General features: G+C 37.1%; 1 protein-coding gene across 1 annotated transcript in view; it reads left to right on the top strand.

Annotated features, from left to right (window-relative positions):
- Positions 1-7,451: 7,451 nt before the first annotated feature.
- Positions 7,452-18,419, top strand: part of LOC136245369 (uncharacterized) — a 21,929-nt gene continuing 10,961 nt past the window's right edge. The window contains exons 1-4 of the mRNA XM_066036900.1: positions 7,452-7,461; positions 7,921-8,474; positions 8,720-8,777; positions 9,081-9,093. Of these exons, the coding sequence (XP_065892972.1) occupies positions 7,452-7,461; positions 7,921-8,474; positions 8,720-8,777; positions 9,081-9,093 (635 nt within the window). The remainder of the gene's footprint in view (positions 7,462-7,920; positions 8,475-8,719; positions 8,778-9,080; positions 9,094-18,419) is intronic.

Here is an 18,419-nt window from a genome sequence, read left to right as displayed (position 1 = left end):
TTGAGCAATACTCAAAAGTATAATAGGTAAAATTTTGGGCATAATAGGCCAGTTCCTAGCCATCATATCATGAATTACTAAGTATCATTAAGACTCATGGTAGTGAGTTACAAGGCCAAGAAAGTACATACAAAGTGCAAGCCGCAAACTATGAAATGCGACCACTACTGTGAGTCATTGTGATGGAACGGTTTCTTAATTAAGTGAAAAATGATGTACGTAATCTTTAAAATCTGCAAAGTGAAATTTCAACTTCACTGATTGTACTAGACTTACTTTATGAGTAACCACTAAACCAAAAGGTCAAGCTAATAGTTGGTGGAATCATTTGTTGGTTGACTTGACATTGTCCAAATACTTTAATTAGATTTTCATTTTCATTATTTCATCACCACATTCTTTATGCAATAATTCCACCATGAACTCGTATGGAATGAGATGTACAGCATATCACAGTTTTGTTTGCCATTGCATCCTTTACAAAGCCAAACTTCCACCCTTGAATTTGTATGGGAACAAGGCTTTCACTATTCAGAAGCTTTGAACTCAAAGTACGTAATCTACAGCTTATATGTAATCAAAGCATTTATTATCATTAACATCACTGAAGCCATTTCATGGCCACTACCTTTGTTCTTTCACCCAGGCTTTTGAAGGCCGCACCATTTTTATACAGCTTGCAATTGGCTGTTCTTGTGTAGATATATAAATGCTTCAACTTATATTATTACTTCTGGTATATGACAACTTTCAGGAGGTTGTGCCACCCGCTGCTAGAGATTCAATGTGCTGATCAGCCTCTCACTTCAACTACTTCCTTCGCCACTGTCCACCAGCTTTGGACAAAATGGTTCCTGAAGTCATTTGTAGGTGGCATGTAACATGGCTGGTCATTTTGTAGCCAGTGTATGCAAATAACACATTAAAGGACACAAAACAGTTGACCTTGTTATACAGTCACCTGATTAGCTGACAGGTTATGATTATAATATGGTAACAGAAATATACTGTAGTGTACAGGTTTCATTTTGCCTACAATGTTTATGGTCAATTGTGCCGATTACTGTGTTCCTTCTGAAACAAAAATCTTTTTCAGGTGTCCCAAACCATAAAAGCACTAGCAAAAGTGTTCCTTAACTGTAGTATTGTCTTTGTTGAGCAACAAGACATTTTAATTGTGTGTTGCAAAGTAAAAAGTCAACATAATTTGCACTCCGGCACATGTGATTAATTGTAGCAATAATGAAATTTGAGGTGTAGGGTAAAACATGATGTGGAGAGGTTTGAGGGATGAGAAACAATAGCTATTATTGATTAAGATTACATGGCAAAATATTAGCACTTTAGCAGTTCAAAGCCAGGCCAATACAGAGTTGGGTCAATACTAGTATAAACATTATAGATTTCATTTGGAAACCTTATTATTTGGCATGCATAAAATAGCATGTTATACCATTCTTCTAATATATGAGATTGCATGGATGAAATTCTGATTGATCACAATTGTGTAAAGTTGCATTGTTTTTCCCCAATCATATGCACAACAATTAAATGCTGTAAAATATTGGTATGCCACCATCTAACCTAACTGTAGATGGTATCACAGTAAATGAAAGCTCATGATCATCCAGTATCAACCTGTTAAAATGTGTTCATCCATAAAAATACATTCATACTGCCCCATTCTAGTTATCGGTAAATGATAATAAGTTTATCAACCTCAATACAACAGACACATTTGTGTAAACATGCAAAATTTAAATGGCATGACAATAACTCATTGCAATATGATTTACAATTGAACACAAAGTAGCTACATCTTAGAACTTTCTGCTATGTGTTTTTATACAGTACATCTCAACAGTTTTTCCAGCAAGATGAATTGGCAGCATCAAGATTATCGGTCTCAGTACAGCCACCAATCACCAGTGCGGCTTGTTGGAGCAACTGCACAATATACTCTTAGGCCGGAGAGTGAGGCAACTTCATCCCATGAGTTAGTAATAGGACCATAAGCTGTCACAGTTGAAACTATCTTATTTTGCCGGGTATCACCACCGAGAGCTATCGGAGGATTAGATTGAGGAATAACACACATCTTATAATAGATTGTACTCTCACTGGCGTACGTACTTTCCCGGAGTGTTTTACGTTCGGTGAAGATATATGATGCAAGTAATGGGAATTGTGTAAACTCTATTATAACGGTCTCTACAGTCATCATAGCCAACTATCCACACCAGGTCTTGTGAAACAGTGGCCTGCATGTCATACATCTTCTTTGGTAGACGAGTAGTTAACATGATCCACTTTTGATCTTTGATATTCATCATTTCAACAGTGTTGGTCAGTGTGGTTTGTTCTTTGATTTTACCTCCTAACACTATGATGTAATCACCATGCACCACCACAGCTGCAGCTGGCCGGTATCTTGGCTGATTCATATCTGGATAATGTGACTCCCACTTACCACTGTCTTCATTGTAAGTGTTAACATGACTACAGTCTTGTTGCTGGGTGTTCGCCAACCAATTAGTGACAATCTTCCTTCTACAATGACTGGGACACCATGATGAAGCCCCGATGGGTGTAGCTTAATCCACCGATTGTCCAATAAACTAAATTTCAATACATGATTTATGGCTCTGCCACCAAGAGTTTCCACCAGTAATGTAAACGTCTGTTCCTATGGTGACAGCCTAAGCCCAAAATATTGGCATAGGCAAATCTTGACATGTTGTAACTGAGGCTGCTGTTTACAACTGGTAAGAGATGAAACCAGCAGTGGCTGTAACAGAGAGAAAACCATACATAACTACAAGATTATTAACAATAAGGTCTTGACTCACATGCTCTTCGGTGTACATCACTTTATAGGCCATCATTTCAGGGTTATCCTTCTCCTTGATCAGTTGGTTAATGAGGTCACACAATTCCTTTGTCTGTGGTCTGGCCACTAAATCATCAGTGAGGCACTGTTTAATACATGAAATCAATGGGTGGACATGAGGAACACTATCAAAGTCACTTCTACGTTGTTCCACTTCTGACCCCACATACTACCATCAGTGCTGGGTTTGGGAGGAGACTTTGTAATAACCTGAAGAAATAACACTCCTAGTGTGAACTCATTTGATTGGCTAGAATGAGGCTTGTCTTGTGGCACCTCAGGCGGAACATAACCTGTTGAGTTACCCACAACATTGCTGAGTAATAGAGGACACAGATAATCAGTAATCTTAGCATGACCATCCCTGGTCATCAGCACATTACCACCATGAAGATTCCTATGCACCAGTGATTGGGAATGAAGGTAGTCTACCCCTTGAGCCATATCAAGGCACAACACCAGCTGACGACCTGAAAAGATGGAACTCTGCATCATCAGCAACAAAGTTGGTAGCTGCTTCATTTTCTGTGACCTGTTTGAGAGTATATTGGACACGCTCTTTAGAATTTTTCAGCTCTTCATCTCTCAATTTCAGCTTCAATTTCAATGCAAAAATTTCTTTCTGAAGTTGCCACTGAACCTGCAGCATATATTATGTGTCCGTATAGTTCTATGTAAAGTAAACTCATATATGTCCTCATATGAGCATCACATGTGTGGTACATCTTATATGTACAGTGGTCTCTTCGTTATCCGGCCATTGATTATCTGAACTGTGGAAGTGATTGTCCTATTATAGTATAAAGTTTATTTTTAGATTTTAACTGAACACTGTATAATGTGGGCTTCGTTTATCCAAACTTATCCATTATCTGAACACATCTAGGGCCAAATAAGTTCAGATAATGCTGGGACCACTGTATATACGTACTTTCTAAGCATTGTTAAATACTGTATTTGTGACTGAATTTGCAAAAGGGGTTTTACATAGCTTGTACATTTACAAAATTACTGCACGATTTCCAGACATATGCCCATATTCCCTTGGAGGATCTATTTTCACAAATCCAGTGACACTGGTAAGTACTGTACATGACATTTGCCACTGTGATTGTATCAGTTGTGATACTCCAAAATGTCCCAAATGCACACATAAACAACTACACAATGTGGAGCGTGCATTATAAGGACCAACCAATGGTCTGTAAAGGCATCCTGTTTGTCTTACTAAGTGTGTAAATTATGGAGGCATGCTCAGCCATATTACTGAGTTTCACTGTACAAAGGAGCTTACTTGGTCAAACATTCCAGACACATCCATGCTGTAAGCCAGTGACCATATCCTATCACTACTACTACTTGGGAAGATGAAGCTGGGATAAATGGCCACCTCTAGTATTCCACTAGTGGACAAATCATCGAGAACTCCTTAGCCTGCTCAATGATAACAGATGACACACTCTTGGGAATAAGCCAGTAAAGTGTGGTAACACCACAGTCAGCAACAGCCAGTAATAAACAAGCATATTAAATTTCTGTGCCACTATGGACTTGTACACTACAGCCATCACAGTATGGGTACTTGACTTGTTGGGGATCATTGTAGAGGAGTAAACTGGAATAGGTGATAGGTAGAGTGGAATCAATATGGGAGTCAAACTCATCTAGTACCCTCTCAGCTGCAGGACAATCACATGATCCTACCAATTGATTAGAACATGGCTGATTAGGCTGATTAGAACATAGATCATTGGCTCAACTTTATCACAGATAAAAATATTGAGAGACAATGTAGACAATGATAGTATACCATACATGTGCACATTTGGTAAGTTGAAGTACAGTACATCAGGAAAATTAATTTTCATGTATTAAAATTTAGATGCAACATATTTTCCTCACTGGCATAATCGCTGAAAATGTTTAACGGTGTTCACATTTTTATGCACAAACTATTCGTATAATTAAAAGCAATTTGTCATTTAATTTTCGTCAATATGGCCAGTGACAAAAATTTTTAAACAATTTTTTCCTGATTTACAGCTGTACAGTGCAGTATGTCCATTTACACACAGGCCTACTGCATGCAATACTTAAAGGTCCACTGAAATGAAAAAGTTTATTGAATAAATAAGTAGTTTGTATCATGCAATGCATAAATACACTTTTTAATAATTCAGTTAATACATTGTTGTACTGAGATATTAAGCCACACACTCTGACTAGCTATGTCACATTGTGATGTAAGATTAAGAACTGGAATTTCTGCTATTACACACTTTATAATGGGAAAGGCTGATAAACTCTGAAAGTCTATAGTGCAGGTAGCGATACCAAGTTCTTGTTTTATCATCTAGAATAGCCACCTTTGAGCTAAGAATATCTTCCCTTACTTTCTCGAACAATCCTTCCTAGGAACTCATAACAGGAGGCTTTCACCAGACACTACTGCAATACAAGTCACCTGTATGTCACTGTTCTATATACTATACATCTAGCCTTGTGTATTCCTATTGCATATAGGAAAACAAACTTCCAGCCCATCAGTGCACACACATTAAGACTGCAATTGAGACTGTATCAACACTTTATGCATAATTGTGTATGACTTCAGCACAAGTTGCTGTCAGACCTTCAGTGCTGGTCACTGTAAAGTGTTAAATTGCTCTGGAATGCTGTATTACAGTAAGTGTGCACAGTATACATAGGTACTTAATGAAACAATAAAGTTTTGTTGGTATATGTAAACTCTTTTTCTTACCATCAGCTAACGTGTTCCATAACTGTTTCAGATCATGGATCTACTTCAGTATTTCAAGAAAAGTAAGCACATTTGATGCTTTTATGTGACAGACATGTTCCAATATCTAATATAGTTGAGAGGAGCATCCAGGATGATGTTATGGTCCATTTCATCTGAGCAGATTGCGTGACATCATAACCTCTACCACCTCCAGGGGCTGTAGTTCTTGTAGCAGTAATGAGTAATGACTGAGTAGAATATGAGCCGGACTAGCAACTGTACCTAATACCAGTAAAGGGTACATGTACACAAATACAGTATATACGTATACAGTATACAAATATACATGTATACATGTTACTGTACAGTATGTATTTATTCAAATAGTATTGATTACATGAGGTAAAAGTATTTATATGCGGGGGTAAGATTTGCGCACATGATACACCATATTAATGCCATGGCAATTTTTACCATAGTTCAAAAAAATTGATGCAATGACCATTCTAACTTGACCACCATAATATACTCGATGCTCGAAAATTATGTTTAAGTCCTTATTTTCAAAATCAATACTTATTGTGGCACCACTCAAGTGCAGTTACTATTGAAGGTGCAGCATTTAACCAAGGAAATATGGTGAAAAACGCTTAAGACCAATCCATTTACTACGTAGTAATAAACTGATTAAATGCTAAATATTGGAAATTGTTGACCAACACTGGTAATTTTAGGCAAATCAATTTTACTACCTGTGACAACAATATAAACCAAATGGTCACCGTCTTAAAGCTACTGTTCTCTGTAACTGAATGTTTAAGTCTCCATAGTATCAAGGATAATGATATCACTCAATGTCTCTCTTTGAATTGTAAATCTGATGCTTAATGGAATGAATTTATATGCCTGCGTATTGGTTGTGAGAGAAAAGAGGTGATTAAAACTTTTCAATTAGAATGGATTTTATGATTTTATAGTTTAGGGTTGGCAATGAAAAAATTGACTCCCTTTAAATTAACTTGTAACTCAGAGGATGGAGTTTTGGCTCATGTTAAAAAGGTGATTAGCTACTTCAATATTTGCTAAAATAGGTCTACAATAAACAATCAACCCACTGAAACCCACTTAACAAAAAAAATGCAAGGTTGGCTTACTAACCTTTTGGATCTTATAAGTGGAGCTTTATAGTGTTCACATGCCAACACAAGTTGATGCTTTTGCTCACGCTATGATTTAGAAACTCACAGCATCCATTACACATCTATTTTCAAAAATAAAATGATTACCATATAATGTACCATTCATGGAAACATTGAAATGTGCTAAACAGCAAAATTGCAAAAAATCAAACCGCACTCTACTGAAACAGCAAGGAAAACCACCATATTATTAGCCTACGGTTTTGATGTAGACTTGGGTAGAATTATACAAGATCGAGATACTCTAATAGAGCAGTCAATCACTCTAATAAAGCAATCACAGTGTTCATGAGGCAGTGTAGCTTAACCATGAAGCTATGAATAAGGATCTTTGTTATACTTTATATAGTATATACATTTGGTAAAGGACAGATTATTGCTGTGACCTTTTTTTTTTTGCTCTTCAACTATTCAGCAAAGTGCACCCCCCCTTTCCAAACTCTGAAGCAAGCCCAAGCAAACCCTGAAGCAAGCCAAAAATACCTTCTGTATGACCTGAAATGCTTCCAAAATGTTGCAACACTGCCCTGTTGTATTGCCTCTGTAGCTTTACACTTATCGCCATAACCAGGTTCTTTACAGGTGTATATTCTGGTAACTTTTCTCATCAAAGTCTTCAATGGTTACCTGTATGTTCATGTGTTTGCTGACTTGGACAATGGTGCTGTGATAACACCCCCTCAAATTTTAGAAAAATATAGGTGTTGTGGTACCACCTCAATTTTAACAGTGTATGTATGTATGTCTGTGTGTAATAGCCATGCACATGTATGTATTTTTTATAGTGTGTTTTAAGTGAGGAAGTGTACATTGGTCGATGTCACCATATTGATATGGTCTGTAAGGTTCCCTGGGATCAAATTCCTTTGCTTGTGCCTGGAATAATAATAATCACACTTTCACAAGGAGTCCTTACATATTGTGACTATAATTCAAGTGAGAAGGAGTTAACATTGAAAACCTCTAAAGAATATCAGGTGGTATCAGCCGGTTGTAAACCCAGCATCTTTTACTGGAAGTCATTTGAAGGCTACACTGAAAAGACATAAACTATTTTCCAAAAGATGTACTATTGCCTGACTCTTCAGGTAGAGCTAATAAACATTGCCGAAAAGAGCATGATTATGACATAGAAAAGTGTCTTCATATTTGCTATAGAAGTAGTGAACATCATTACACAAGTGACTATGAGGCTTTAACTATTGGAGATCAGGATGGCTTTGAATGGGGTGTGTATTCTAATGGAGAAGTGCCATCAAACGCTTTAGTTGTTGATGACTTGACAGAGGATAACACTCTATACGTTGGTCGTACAGTGACTGGTAGTGACATCTCAACTGCAAAAGCATGGCAAAAAGTGTCCAGTAATTTACCACATGAAAGAAAAGTATGGAAAAAAATGTCTATTAATTTACCACATGAAAGAGTAGCCAGCACACAGTTGCTTGGTAAAATTGATCCCAATCGTCGATGTCTATATGTTCCATGGGATGGTAAGGAATACATATATCAATCCTATGAAGTGTTGATGTTAAAAATGAGACCAAAGAGTTTAAAGGATCTTTGTTGTAATGTTATCATCACTGCCACCATGGGTGTGTCTGAGAAAATTGACCAGTTACCTCTTCCTGTCAACCTAAAAGTTTTTTGCAAAAAGATAAAGATTGAACTATATTAGTAATGCTAATGCTTGTAGATACTATGATGTACGTAATATTATGTATGTTGTTGTTGCCGTCAAATAACCAAGTTGTTGTATATAATTTTATTATTTCAAACAACTGATTAAATTTAGAGTGCCATGAAAATACTGATGGGTACAGTATGTCATGTTTAAACACTTAAAGATCACTTCATTATGTGTGTATGTACATGTGACATGTTTAGGAGAGATTTCTACACAATGATTGGGTCATGGAAGCAGACAACCCTGACAATCAGGAATGTATATATCAAGGGAATATGGGTCGACATTATATGGCCTCGATGTAGCTATATAACCTTTAGCAATGTGGCTACTGGTATCAACTACATCTTGCGCATGCATCAACAAGTTCAAGACAAATAGTTGTTGACTGGTCAGCATAGGTAGGGAGAGAATGAAAATTGCTTTATTTGAGGTGATGTACGTAGGTTTTCATAGGGCCTGTAAAAGTATACCATTATTTCAAAATTACTTTAAACTGGGACATTCGGGGTTTTAACAAGCATGCTAATGTTTTGATGATCTCTGTTACACATTCCATAGGGTGTAGAAGCCAGTTAGTGACAAACCACAATATTTTTTAACAGTCAAACTACTGGCATTAGAATAAGCTACTTGGCATTGGCATTAGCTACTGGAAATGGAATTTTGTCAAAACATGCTGTTTGTTGTACTTGAAGTTTGCACAAAACCTGTCAATTTAGGAGGTTTTTCAGACTATCACAATACGAATACATCATTAAGGGTTGGGTGGATGTAGGGGCAGGCCATGGGCGGTACCACCATAAGAAGTTGTAATCAGTGCAACAGCTAGCAAACTTTAATTATCATGCAAGTGGTTCATCATATTATGGTCACTAATAAGCAGTACTTTGTGAGTCAGTTGTAAACAGAATCTAATGAATTTTGTATGCCTATGTAGTAGATGCCCTGACTCCTTTAATGTAATTTTTATAAGTACGTATTTTAAGTATTGTAAGCAGTGGCAGGGTTTCAGGTTTAGGCAACATGGGAAGATCTACATTGACATTAGTGAAAGTCACTCAACAGGTGTGCAAAACACACTCAGCATGCTGCTGTAAAACATACAGCAGATATTTATCACACTGCACTGTAGCAGTTGATATGCAATGTGCTCAATAGCACGATAAAACTTTTGTACATAATCATGAAAATTAATGTGCAGTTCTATTAATAATGATAAGAAACCAAGAGTTAGTGTTACTGTCAATAAGCCAGGCAAACTAGACTACTTAATTCTCATTTATAGAATTTGGGAAAGTGGCTAATTTCTTTTAATAGTATAGTGTGTGGGAAAAAAATGAATTGCAAGCAAATAATAATTATTGTCAAATTCATCAGTTTTCCCCTTATTAATTTTTGCACCATACAGTATTGAAAATGGCACATCAATCTATTTCTGTAATGCTTAGGATGAAACAAGGGCTCATAATGTTATTTATGGGAGAGAGTATCTAAATGCCAGTATGGTCTGTACAAAAGCACTGTTACAAGCCATTCACTTTTGTTCATATGTACACCTCTACCCTGCTTCTACTAATGACAAAGAACTGTTGGTAGATGATGATTGGTGTTGATACGGTCAAGACACAGATGATATGATAAAGTGCTGTGGGTGATGACGAGGGCATTCCATCTAGCAGTAAACAGATTGTGCTAATCCTCAGGCTGAGGGCTGCATGGCTCAAAATGATGATGCCATCGAGTAGCTATAGGATATTAAAAGTTTATTGACTGTAATTATTAATATCTTACTCAATGGCATCATCCTTGAACAGACCATCATTATAAGCTAGATCAATGCAATCTGTTAATGAATGATGAACATGCATGATCAAGACACAGAGACATGATCAAGTGCTTTGGGTGATGACAAGGGAATTCCATCTTAGCCTCAAAAATAAAATGTGACCGGATTTGCAAAAAGGGGTCCTTTCCAATTGCATGCACTTAAATATACTTGAATATTTGGAAGGGCTATAAGACCCCCTCTCACAGATCCGGTAACAAATATAACTGAACTGTTGGTATGTTGGTCTCCAAACATTTAATACAGAAATCTCAGTTCTTACTTAGAGACAGGCTCCCATCCCTGAACTGTACCATTAAAGAAGTATTCCTAGGGGAATTCAAAGCCTCGACAATTGCAAGTTAAGTATAATTTGCACATCCACATCTTACCTTGTGCATCTAGTACAACACACCTTTTTCAGCTTCCACACAACCACATATTTCTTTGAGCTTGATAGATCATAACTTTGTAACTGTCAATGACACATGCAGTTAGATTCAAGCTAATTTTCCCAATTTTTAGCTACGAATAACCAAAGTAGGTACAATGTAATATAAATCAAATGTGCATGAAAGACCCCTTTTTGCCAATCCAGTCACATGATTTGAACACAATTAGTTAGTAACAGTTACATTCACATTGAAACATGTTACATTGAACAATCAGCTATCACACGTCCTGCTAACACTTGGATAACTGCTACTCTAATAGCACTAAAATCAAATAATTGTGCAATGGACTACTGTCTACCACACTCATCGCATCTTAACTTACTTAATCCTGATTGACAGTGCCAGTTTAATGGGACTGGTATCTTTTGTTCTCAGTGTCAACATTCACTGTATGGTAGTTGGATCATCAAGGTGCTATATAATACACATATTTTCATCACTATCATAGTTATAATTGCTGGAATTATTTTGGTAGTGTTACTGTATCTTCTCAACCTCACAGTTACTAATGGAACTATCAACGGAGTACACAATGGATATCATTGAACCTGTTATTTGCTATATAAGATTAAAATCTTCGTGGGTTTGTTAGGAACTATGGAAACAATCTTAATGTAAGCATGTTCCACACACACAGAGCAATATAATATGAACCAAAACAGCTAAGCTGTAAAAAAAGGTGTGGCCCTTAGAAAGGCTAGGGTGAACAGTTACAAAATCATAAGTGACAGCCAAGTTAAATGGCTGCGTTGGTAGGTTAATTAATGGCAAAAATTTTAATAATGACAATTCAGATGAATTTGTGTTACCTCCTCCAAGGATTAGGCACAAAATTCACCTGTTATTAAAATTTTTGTCGTTAACCTACCATCACAGCCATTTCTTGGCTGCCACTTTTGATTTCTTTTTTCACCCTATAGCCTTTCTAAGGGCCACACCTTTTTTACAGCTTGGCTGTTTTGGTTTAGATATCACTTTTATATATTGCAGTGGCCATAAGCTGGCTTTGGGGCTTCCTTTTACCTTCTTTACTACAGGAATTGTTTCCTTTACTAAACAAAAGAAAGAATCATTTGCGTGTATAGCTTTGTAATATTTGCATGATTATCATATAGGTAATATGGTGACTTGTTACATAAACTAAATCTCTTTGTTTGCTTGTAGCTGTATGAACTCACTACAGGGTGATCACAACTTGTTTCTAGCTGAACTCTAGCTCTTAGTAAGGTAGCTTAGCAAAATTATTGCTACAAGGTGGATAAAAACACCATTTTTGGTACACAAGTTCTTGTACATTTACATACACTTAAATATGCAGTGAAATGCACTTAGTTTTCCTGTTTTAATTTGGCATTCAGTATGTACAAAAGAAGATAGATCAGTAATTGCATGTGTGCAATTTGAGTAGTCTTTATGGGTCTAACATTAAAAGTCATTACTGAACTGTTAATGTTTGACACTTAAGCTCATCTGTACATCTATGCATAAAATTGTCTAGAATCTAGACAGCATTCTTGGATGGCTACAATAACTACACTTGCCAGTTGAAAGCAAAGTTACGTTGTAATATTTGAAGAGTCTATAACATACACTTGTAGGCTTTATGTGAATTGCCAGCTCAATACTTTCAGAAATGTGTTCAGTACCAGCTATAAGCAAACTAATCATCATTCAATGTTTGAGCCACAAATGGCTATAGCTCACTAAACACACTACACTAAAATAAGATTACTATGGCATTTCATGCATTTGCTCTGAAAAACCATGTAGTAACATATCCTGGGTATACATATCTGCATGCTGTATTATTACTGTGTGGCACATTAAGCCACCGCAGAGCCATCACCATTTCAGAATAAATATTGATGCAATGTTCAGTAGTAAACTAGTGTGCATGGAGGACCATCTCCAGAAGGTTGTAATCAATTACAGCTCTATCCATGACATGCAATAGCTGAATGTACGTTTTAAAAACTCAAAAATGCTTACAAACTAGACTCCCCAGCATGATAGGTTTCTTATCGTCAACGTAAATTAGCTATATGGTTAGTTGAAGTACAGCACACCAGAGATGTAAACTGTTACACTGTGCTGAGCTACCGTGAGATTGTCATGGCCCCTGCAAGTTTAAGGGCAAACACGTAAAAATTAGATTTACTGTACAGTACTTAAGAGAAGTCAAAGGAAGCACTGTTTCCCTTACCACTATACTATCTTTCAGTCAATTTACTTTATTACATTATTAACAATAAAATTGCTGTTAAATTTAGTAATTTTTGTTCTTTTGCGTCCTCTTGTACGAGACGGCATTCCCTTTCCATTTTCCCACTGCAGTCCACTAATTGGTGAAGATATTCAGTTTGCTGCTGGTTCTGTCTTCTATGCAACTTTGTGCTGGCCAACCATCTGGGGGTGAATCTGCTGTTCATGCAATGAGGGATGCTTTTTATGATGATGATACTGAGGGCATGTTATTGATTGATGCTTTTAACTCTCTGAACAGAGCTGTGGCAATATATAACATCCAACGTTTGTGTCTACCATCCATCCATTGTCTACCATTCTGATAGACACCCAGCTTGCCTTTATGTCGATGGTGATGTTCTCTACTCAGAGGAAGGGACTACTCAAGGTGATGCAATGATCACTTTTTGCCCTTGCAATGCCATTTTATGCTCTTGCCACTGTACCCTTGATTTGGAAATTGACTGCTCCTGTCACTCAGGTGTGGTATGCAGATGATGCAGCTGTGTGGTAAGAGTTCTGCTCTTCGAGCATGGTGGGACCAAGTGTCTTCATTGGGTCCTTCCTTTGGTTACTTTCCAAATGCAAGTAATACCTGGCTAGTTACTAAAAATCAGTTCTACTCGATCTATTCAATTTGGTAGGGAAATATTTTGTGATACCACTGTAAATGTATCACCTGATGGTAGACCTCATCTTGGTGCTCCAATTGGCACTTCTGAATATGTGGAAATGTTTACTGTGGATAAAATTGACTGCTGGATTTCTGAAATTGACAAATTTTCTTCTATTGCTATCTCCCAGCCTCATGTTGCTTATGCCTCTTTCACTCATGGATTAATTAGTAGATGGCTGTATGTATAGTGTACAGTTCCTGATATATAATCTTCTTTCCATCCACTTGAGAAGGCATTGTTATCAAAGTTTATACCAGCCTTGACTGGTCTGGTGCACTGCAATGATCACTTTTTGCTCTTTCTACTAGATTTGGTGGTTTGGGCATTGTTGTTCCTGGTTCTTTGTCACCAGTTGAGTTCTCGGCTTCATTATGTTACAGCACCATTACGATCACTCATCCTGTCAAGGAATTTCAAGTATGGAGCAGATACTACTGTAGATCTAGTCAGTTCTCCCGTAAGATGGAAATTAAGCAATCAAAGATGTTGAATTTGTCCACTGTTTCAAAGGAACTGCTCTCTCAACTTACACTAGGCTTCAGATGGCTGTTAGTTTGGCACAAGAAAAGGGTGCCTCTAGCTGGCTTACTGCTATACCAGCTCAAGAACATCTACACAAGACTGCCTTTCGAGATGCTCTTGCCTTACGATATGGTTGGCTACCCTCTTGTACACCTTCTCACTGTGCATGGGGTTCAACCTTCTCTAATGATCATGCTCTGTCGTGTTTGAGGGCAGATTTCCATCAATACGCCACAATGAGATTAGGGATCTAACTGCTGAACTATTGACTGAGGTGTGCCATGATGTAGAGGTCGAACATTATTTGCAGCCATCGAATGATGAGTCTTTCCAGATAATGCTCAGGATGGTGCTAGTTTGGATATCTCAATGAATGGTTTTTGGGGTGGCCGTTTTGAAGAGTGTTATACTGATATAGCTAGAGTCTTTGCAACTTCCAACAGTGGATCCAATCTTCAATCTAGTTGTAGTAAGCATGAATCTTTAAGGAAGAGGGCTTATGAACCATGACTCCAGGAAATTGAACACAGTTCTTTTGCCCTATTGGTGTTTTCAACTTCCAGAGGAATGGGCCATGAAGCCACTGTGCTTTGTAAGAGACCAGCCAGTTTACTATCTGAACCATATGCAGCTGTGTTAGGATGAATTAGGTATCGGTTATCATTTGTCTGCTTTACTCAGCAATTCAATGTACGTATAAGAGGAGTGAGATCTTCACAAGGTCACTATGTAAAGTGTGCTTGATTTATTTGGAGACTCAGTTTTGCAATTAGTAATTCGTATTGTCATGTATATGTGTTACATATGTTATTGTATTATCATCCAGAAAAAAAAACTATCAATTCACTCCGGTATTGGAAATACACCATTTATCTGGAACAAAATTCCATTTAACATTTTATCATTGTCAAACCGTAATGCTTTTCGTCACACTGTAAAGTGTTACTTTTTTGGCTCTGTGTAATCCGGGGTGCAAATTTTTTTCTTGGGCTTACTTATCACATGATCTCCTTATTGCATTGCATAACTGTAAACAGTTGCCATGTTCTCAGTGACATCTCATTGCTCAGTGTCAATGAAAGATACAAGATATAAGTGGTATGGTTATTTATTTAGTAGAATGTTGTTGCATATGTTTTAGTCTGGGTTGGCCAGACCGCTATTTTTTTCTCTTTGTCACTGTCCCTCCCAATGTCAAAGAGAGATAAAAAATGGTCTGGCCACATGTGAAGTATGTATGATAAATATTCATTCACTGGACTAAATTGCAGGCCTCGAGCCTTTTGGTGAAACTCTGTCTTTGAATTACTGGACTGGACTAGCTACTGGACTTGCATACAAAATTTGCCCACACATTCGCCTTTTCGACCACTTAGGTAATCAGTTTTATTTAGTATACCACACACTTTGGCTCCTCAATGTCTTTTCTTGCATATTAGAGAGACATGCAGCTAAGTTTTAGTGGTCTATTTAGCAGTGTGAATTCATAGTGAATGGTTTGAACTCTAGATCTCTGAATGTAGTTTTTTACAAATATGTACAGCATTTCCTGACTGTTAGATAGTGTATGCATTGGGAAGCATTCTCTGGCTAATAGTTAACACTGCAGTTGTTGATATTTACAAGTATTATAAACCAAACAATTAGCAAATCTGTAGTGAATACATCTGCTACAGATGATGCTATATCATCCTATATTACATAAGGCCAGGTAAAGTAGATTGGTAGTTGCTCATCAGCCACTTCCTCAATTTTGATGTGGGTGGCTGGCATTATTAATTATTGAAGGAAGCACCCAAAATCACAGCTACAGCAGGCTATCTGTCACTACAAGGATTATCAAAGGCCTTCTTAAAGCACCTTTCTGGAGCAGGAAGAAACATTTCCTGTAGCTGAAAAAGTGAAAATATGGCTAGTTTGTCTAAACACCAAATGCTGGCACACATAATCAATTATAGCAGTAATGAATTTAGTGGAAGGTGATGCAAGAAACTATAAATCAACTTTGCCTGGCCTAATGTTCTGAATGTTATGTTATTGTGTGCTATATCACAAAAGAGAAAGAGAGACAGATGCATTAGTACTGTTAATAGTGCACAGTGCTTGTAGCAGTAGGCAAATCATTTTCGATACCAAACTGCACTGAGGTTCTAAGGGTAATATGTCTAATGGTGAATAGCATTAATTTCTAAAGCACTTGTGTGGCAAGCACACACAAAAAAAATTGAGTCCAATAGTCCAGTCCAGTGAATGGATACACCCGAAATGTTATGTGTATGGCATGACCTGTTCGATGGACTCTGTTTTTTACCTGTGTTGTATCAAGTCAGCTATGATGGCTTAGCTACACATAACAAGGGGGCACTCCTCCTATACTCTGATCTAAATCGAAAATTTGACCCTTGACTTTTTACTGAAAAGGGTCTTTTTGTAACAAAGGACTTGATCAGCTCATGATGGCACCACCATTAAATACACCTTTGTATCACCTGCCATTGATCTTTTTGAATGGCTGGCTTCAAATTCACCATTCTGATTTCTCAGTGGTAATAGTGCATTTATTAAAGTGAATGGTACTGTAGCTGAAAAACACACATGACTGTTTACCAGATTCTAGTATATTTACATTCATGTTGTTATGCTAAAAGTAATTTGGTATACACGTCTATGCTTGTCCTTTGACCAAATGCAGATTTCCAGTTTGACTTGACATGCACTTTGACCGAGGATGAAGATTGGAGTACACAGTGCCATTCCTTTGAGTAATCAATCAGTGACAAAAAAACCAATCATTGTCGGATATACGTATGTATACTGCAGCAGTGTCAGTAAGCATACTGTATGTGCTATTTAGTTATTTTAATGTGTAACTATCAAGGTGATATCTTTTACAGGCCGCACTCTTTCTTTGAAGCATGGTTTCTGAAGTCCAGATATGATGCTCCTGACAAAAGTACAACCATAGACTATTCTAAGGGGGCACTGCCTTGCTGAAAGCAGCAGTATAGTATGGTGCATTATTAGTTTTAGGATTGGTTTTACCATTTGGGTCATTCTATGTCAAGGAATTTAGGGTCACCTCTGATAAAGCTTGGTGTGTTTGTGGTACCTGTCACCGATACAAATGTTTAGTCCCATATACCACATGCAATGGGTTTTGATTTATGCACATGACTTTGAAAAAGTGGTATGTCTTGACTAACAAATTTGACTGCAACTTTGAGCTGAGTTAATGTTGTAAGAAAATTCCACCAATTGAAGACTGTAATTGGCCTTCAAGTGATCCAATATCAATATCAATGAAAGTTCAAAAGTACTTTGCAAAAACGTTTATTGTTAATATTTTAAAAAAGCTGTTTTAATTTCTTTAGTATGCTTGATAAAATTTTTGTAGTGGGACCATGCAAGTGTTATAGGTAAATATATTGTGGTAGAATTTTTGTACTTTATGGGAGTGTAATAACCACTCCTGGTGCGACCTGTATTAGTGACCACTTGTATTGAAATACCACTGCAGTCAAAATAATGCATGGCTCGTAATGCAGTTACTCTGTCTAGCAAAATGAAATGGTCCTTATTAGAGACAGGTGGTTTTTAAATGGATACCATGTGTCTATAGGAACATTCAAGTGCATCTCTTTTAAATGTGACTGAGCCTGGGAAAACCAGGATTGCCATGACAGAAGATTTGACTTTTCACCAAGAACACAAAGCTACATACACAAACTATCAAATTTCACAGTCTAGACTTGAGTGATCTGCTTTTCCAAAGTGCAGCAGTGATCCGTATGAACGTTCTGGAGCCTTAATGGAGCTCTGGCCAGCCTGGGAAAGGCTGTATGTGGCTGTACAGCTCCATGGTATTTTTATTATCAGCTCCATGGTATTTTTATTATCCCCTCCATGGTATTTTTATTATTATCAGCTCCATGGTATTATTATTATTTATTCATTAATTATCTAATTCATTCAAAGAGGAAGGGGAGGCACCATAAGGCTAAGCCCACACAAAGGTGCTTACCCAACACCTTATATATATATATATATATATATATATATTATATGAAAAAAGTTGTGAAATCAAAGGTGGCGGTCAAGAAATGGCTGCAATGATGTTAATGCTAAAAATTTTAATAATGGCTGTGTGCATTGTTAAAATTTATTAGCATTAACA

Source organism: Dysidea avara, chromosome 1, assembly GCF_963678975.1.
Source record: "Dysidea avara chromosome 1, odDysAvar1.4, whole genome shotgun sequence".
Classification (NCBI taxonomy): domain Eukaryota; kingdom Metazoa; phylum Porifera; class Demospongiae; order Dictyoceratida; family Dysideidae; genus Dysidea; species Dysidea avara.
Note: the sequence above shows the minus strand (reverse complement) of the source record. Positions and strands in the feature narration are given on the sequence as shown.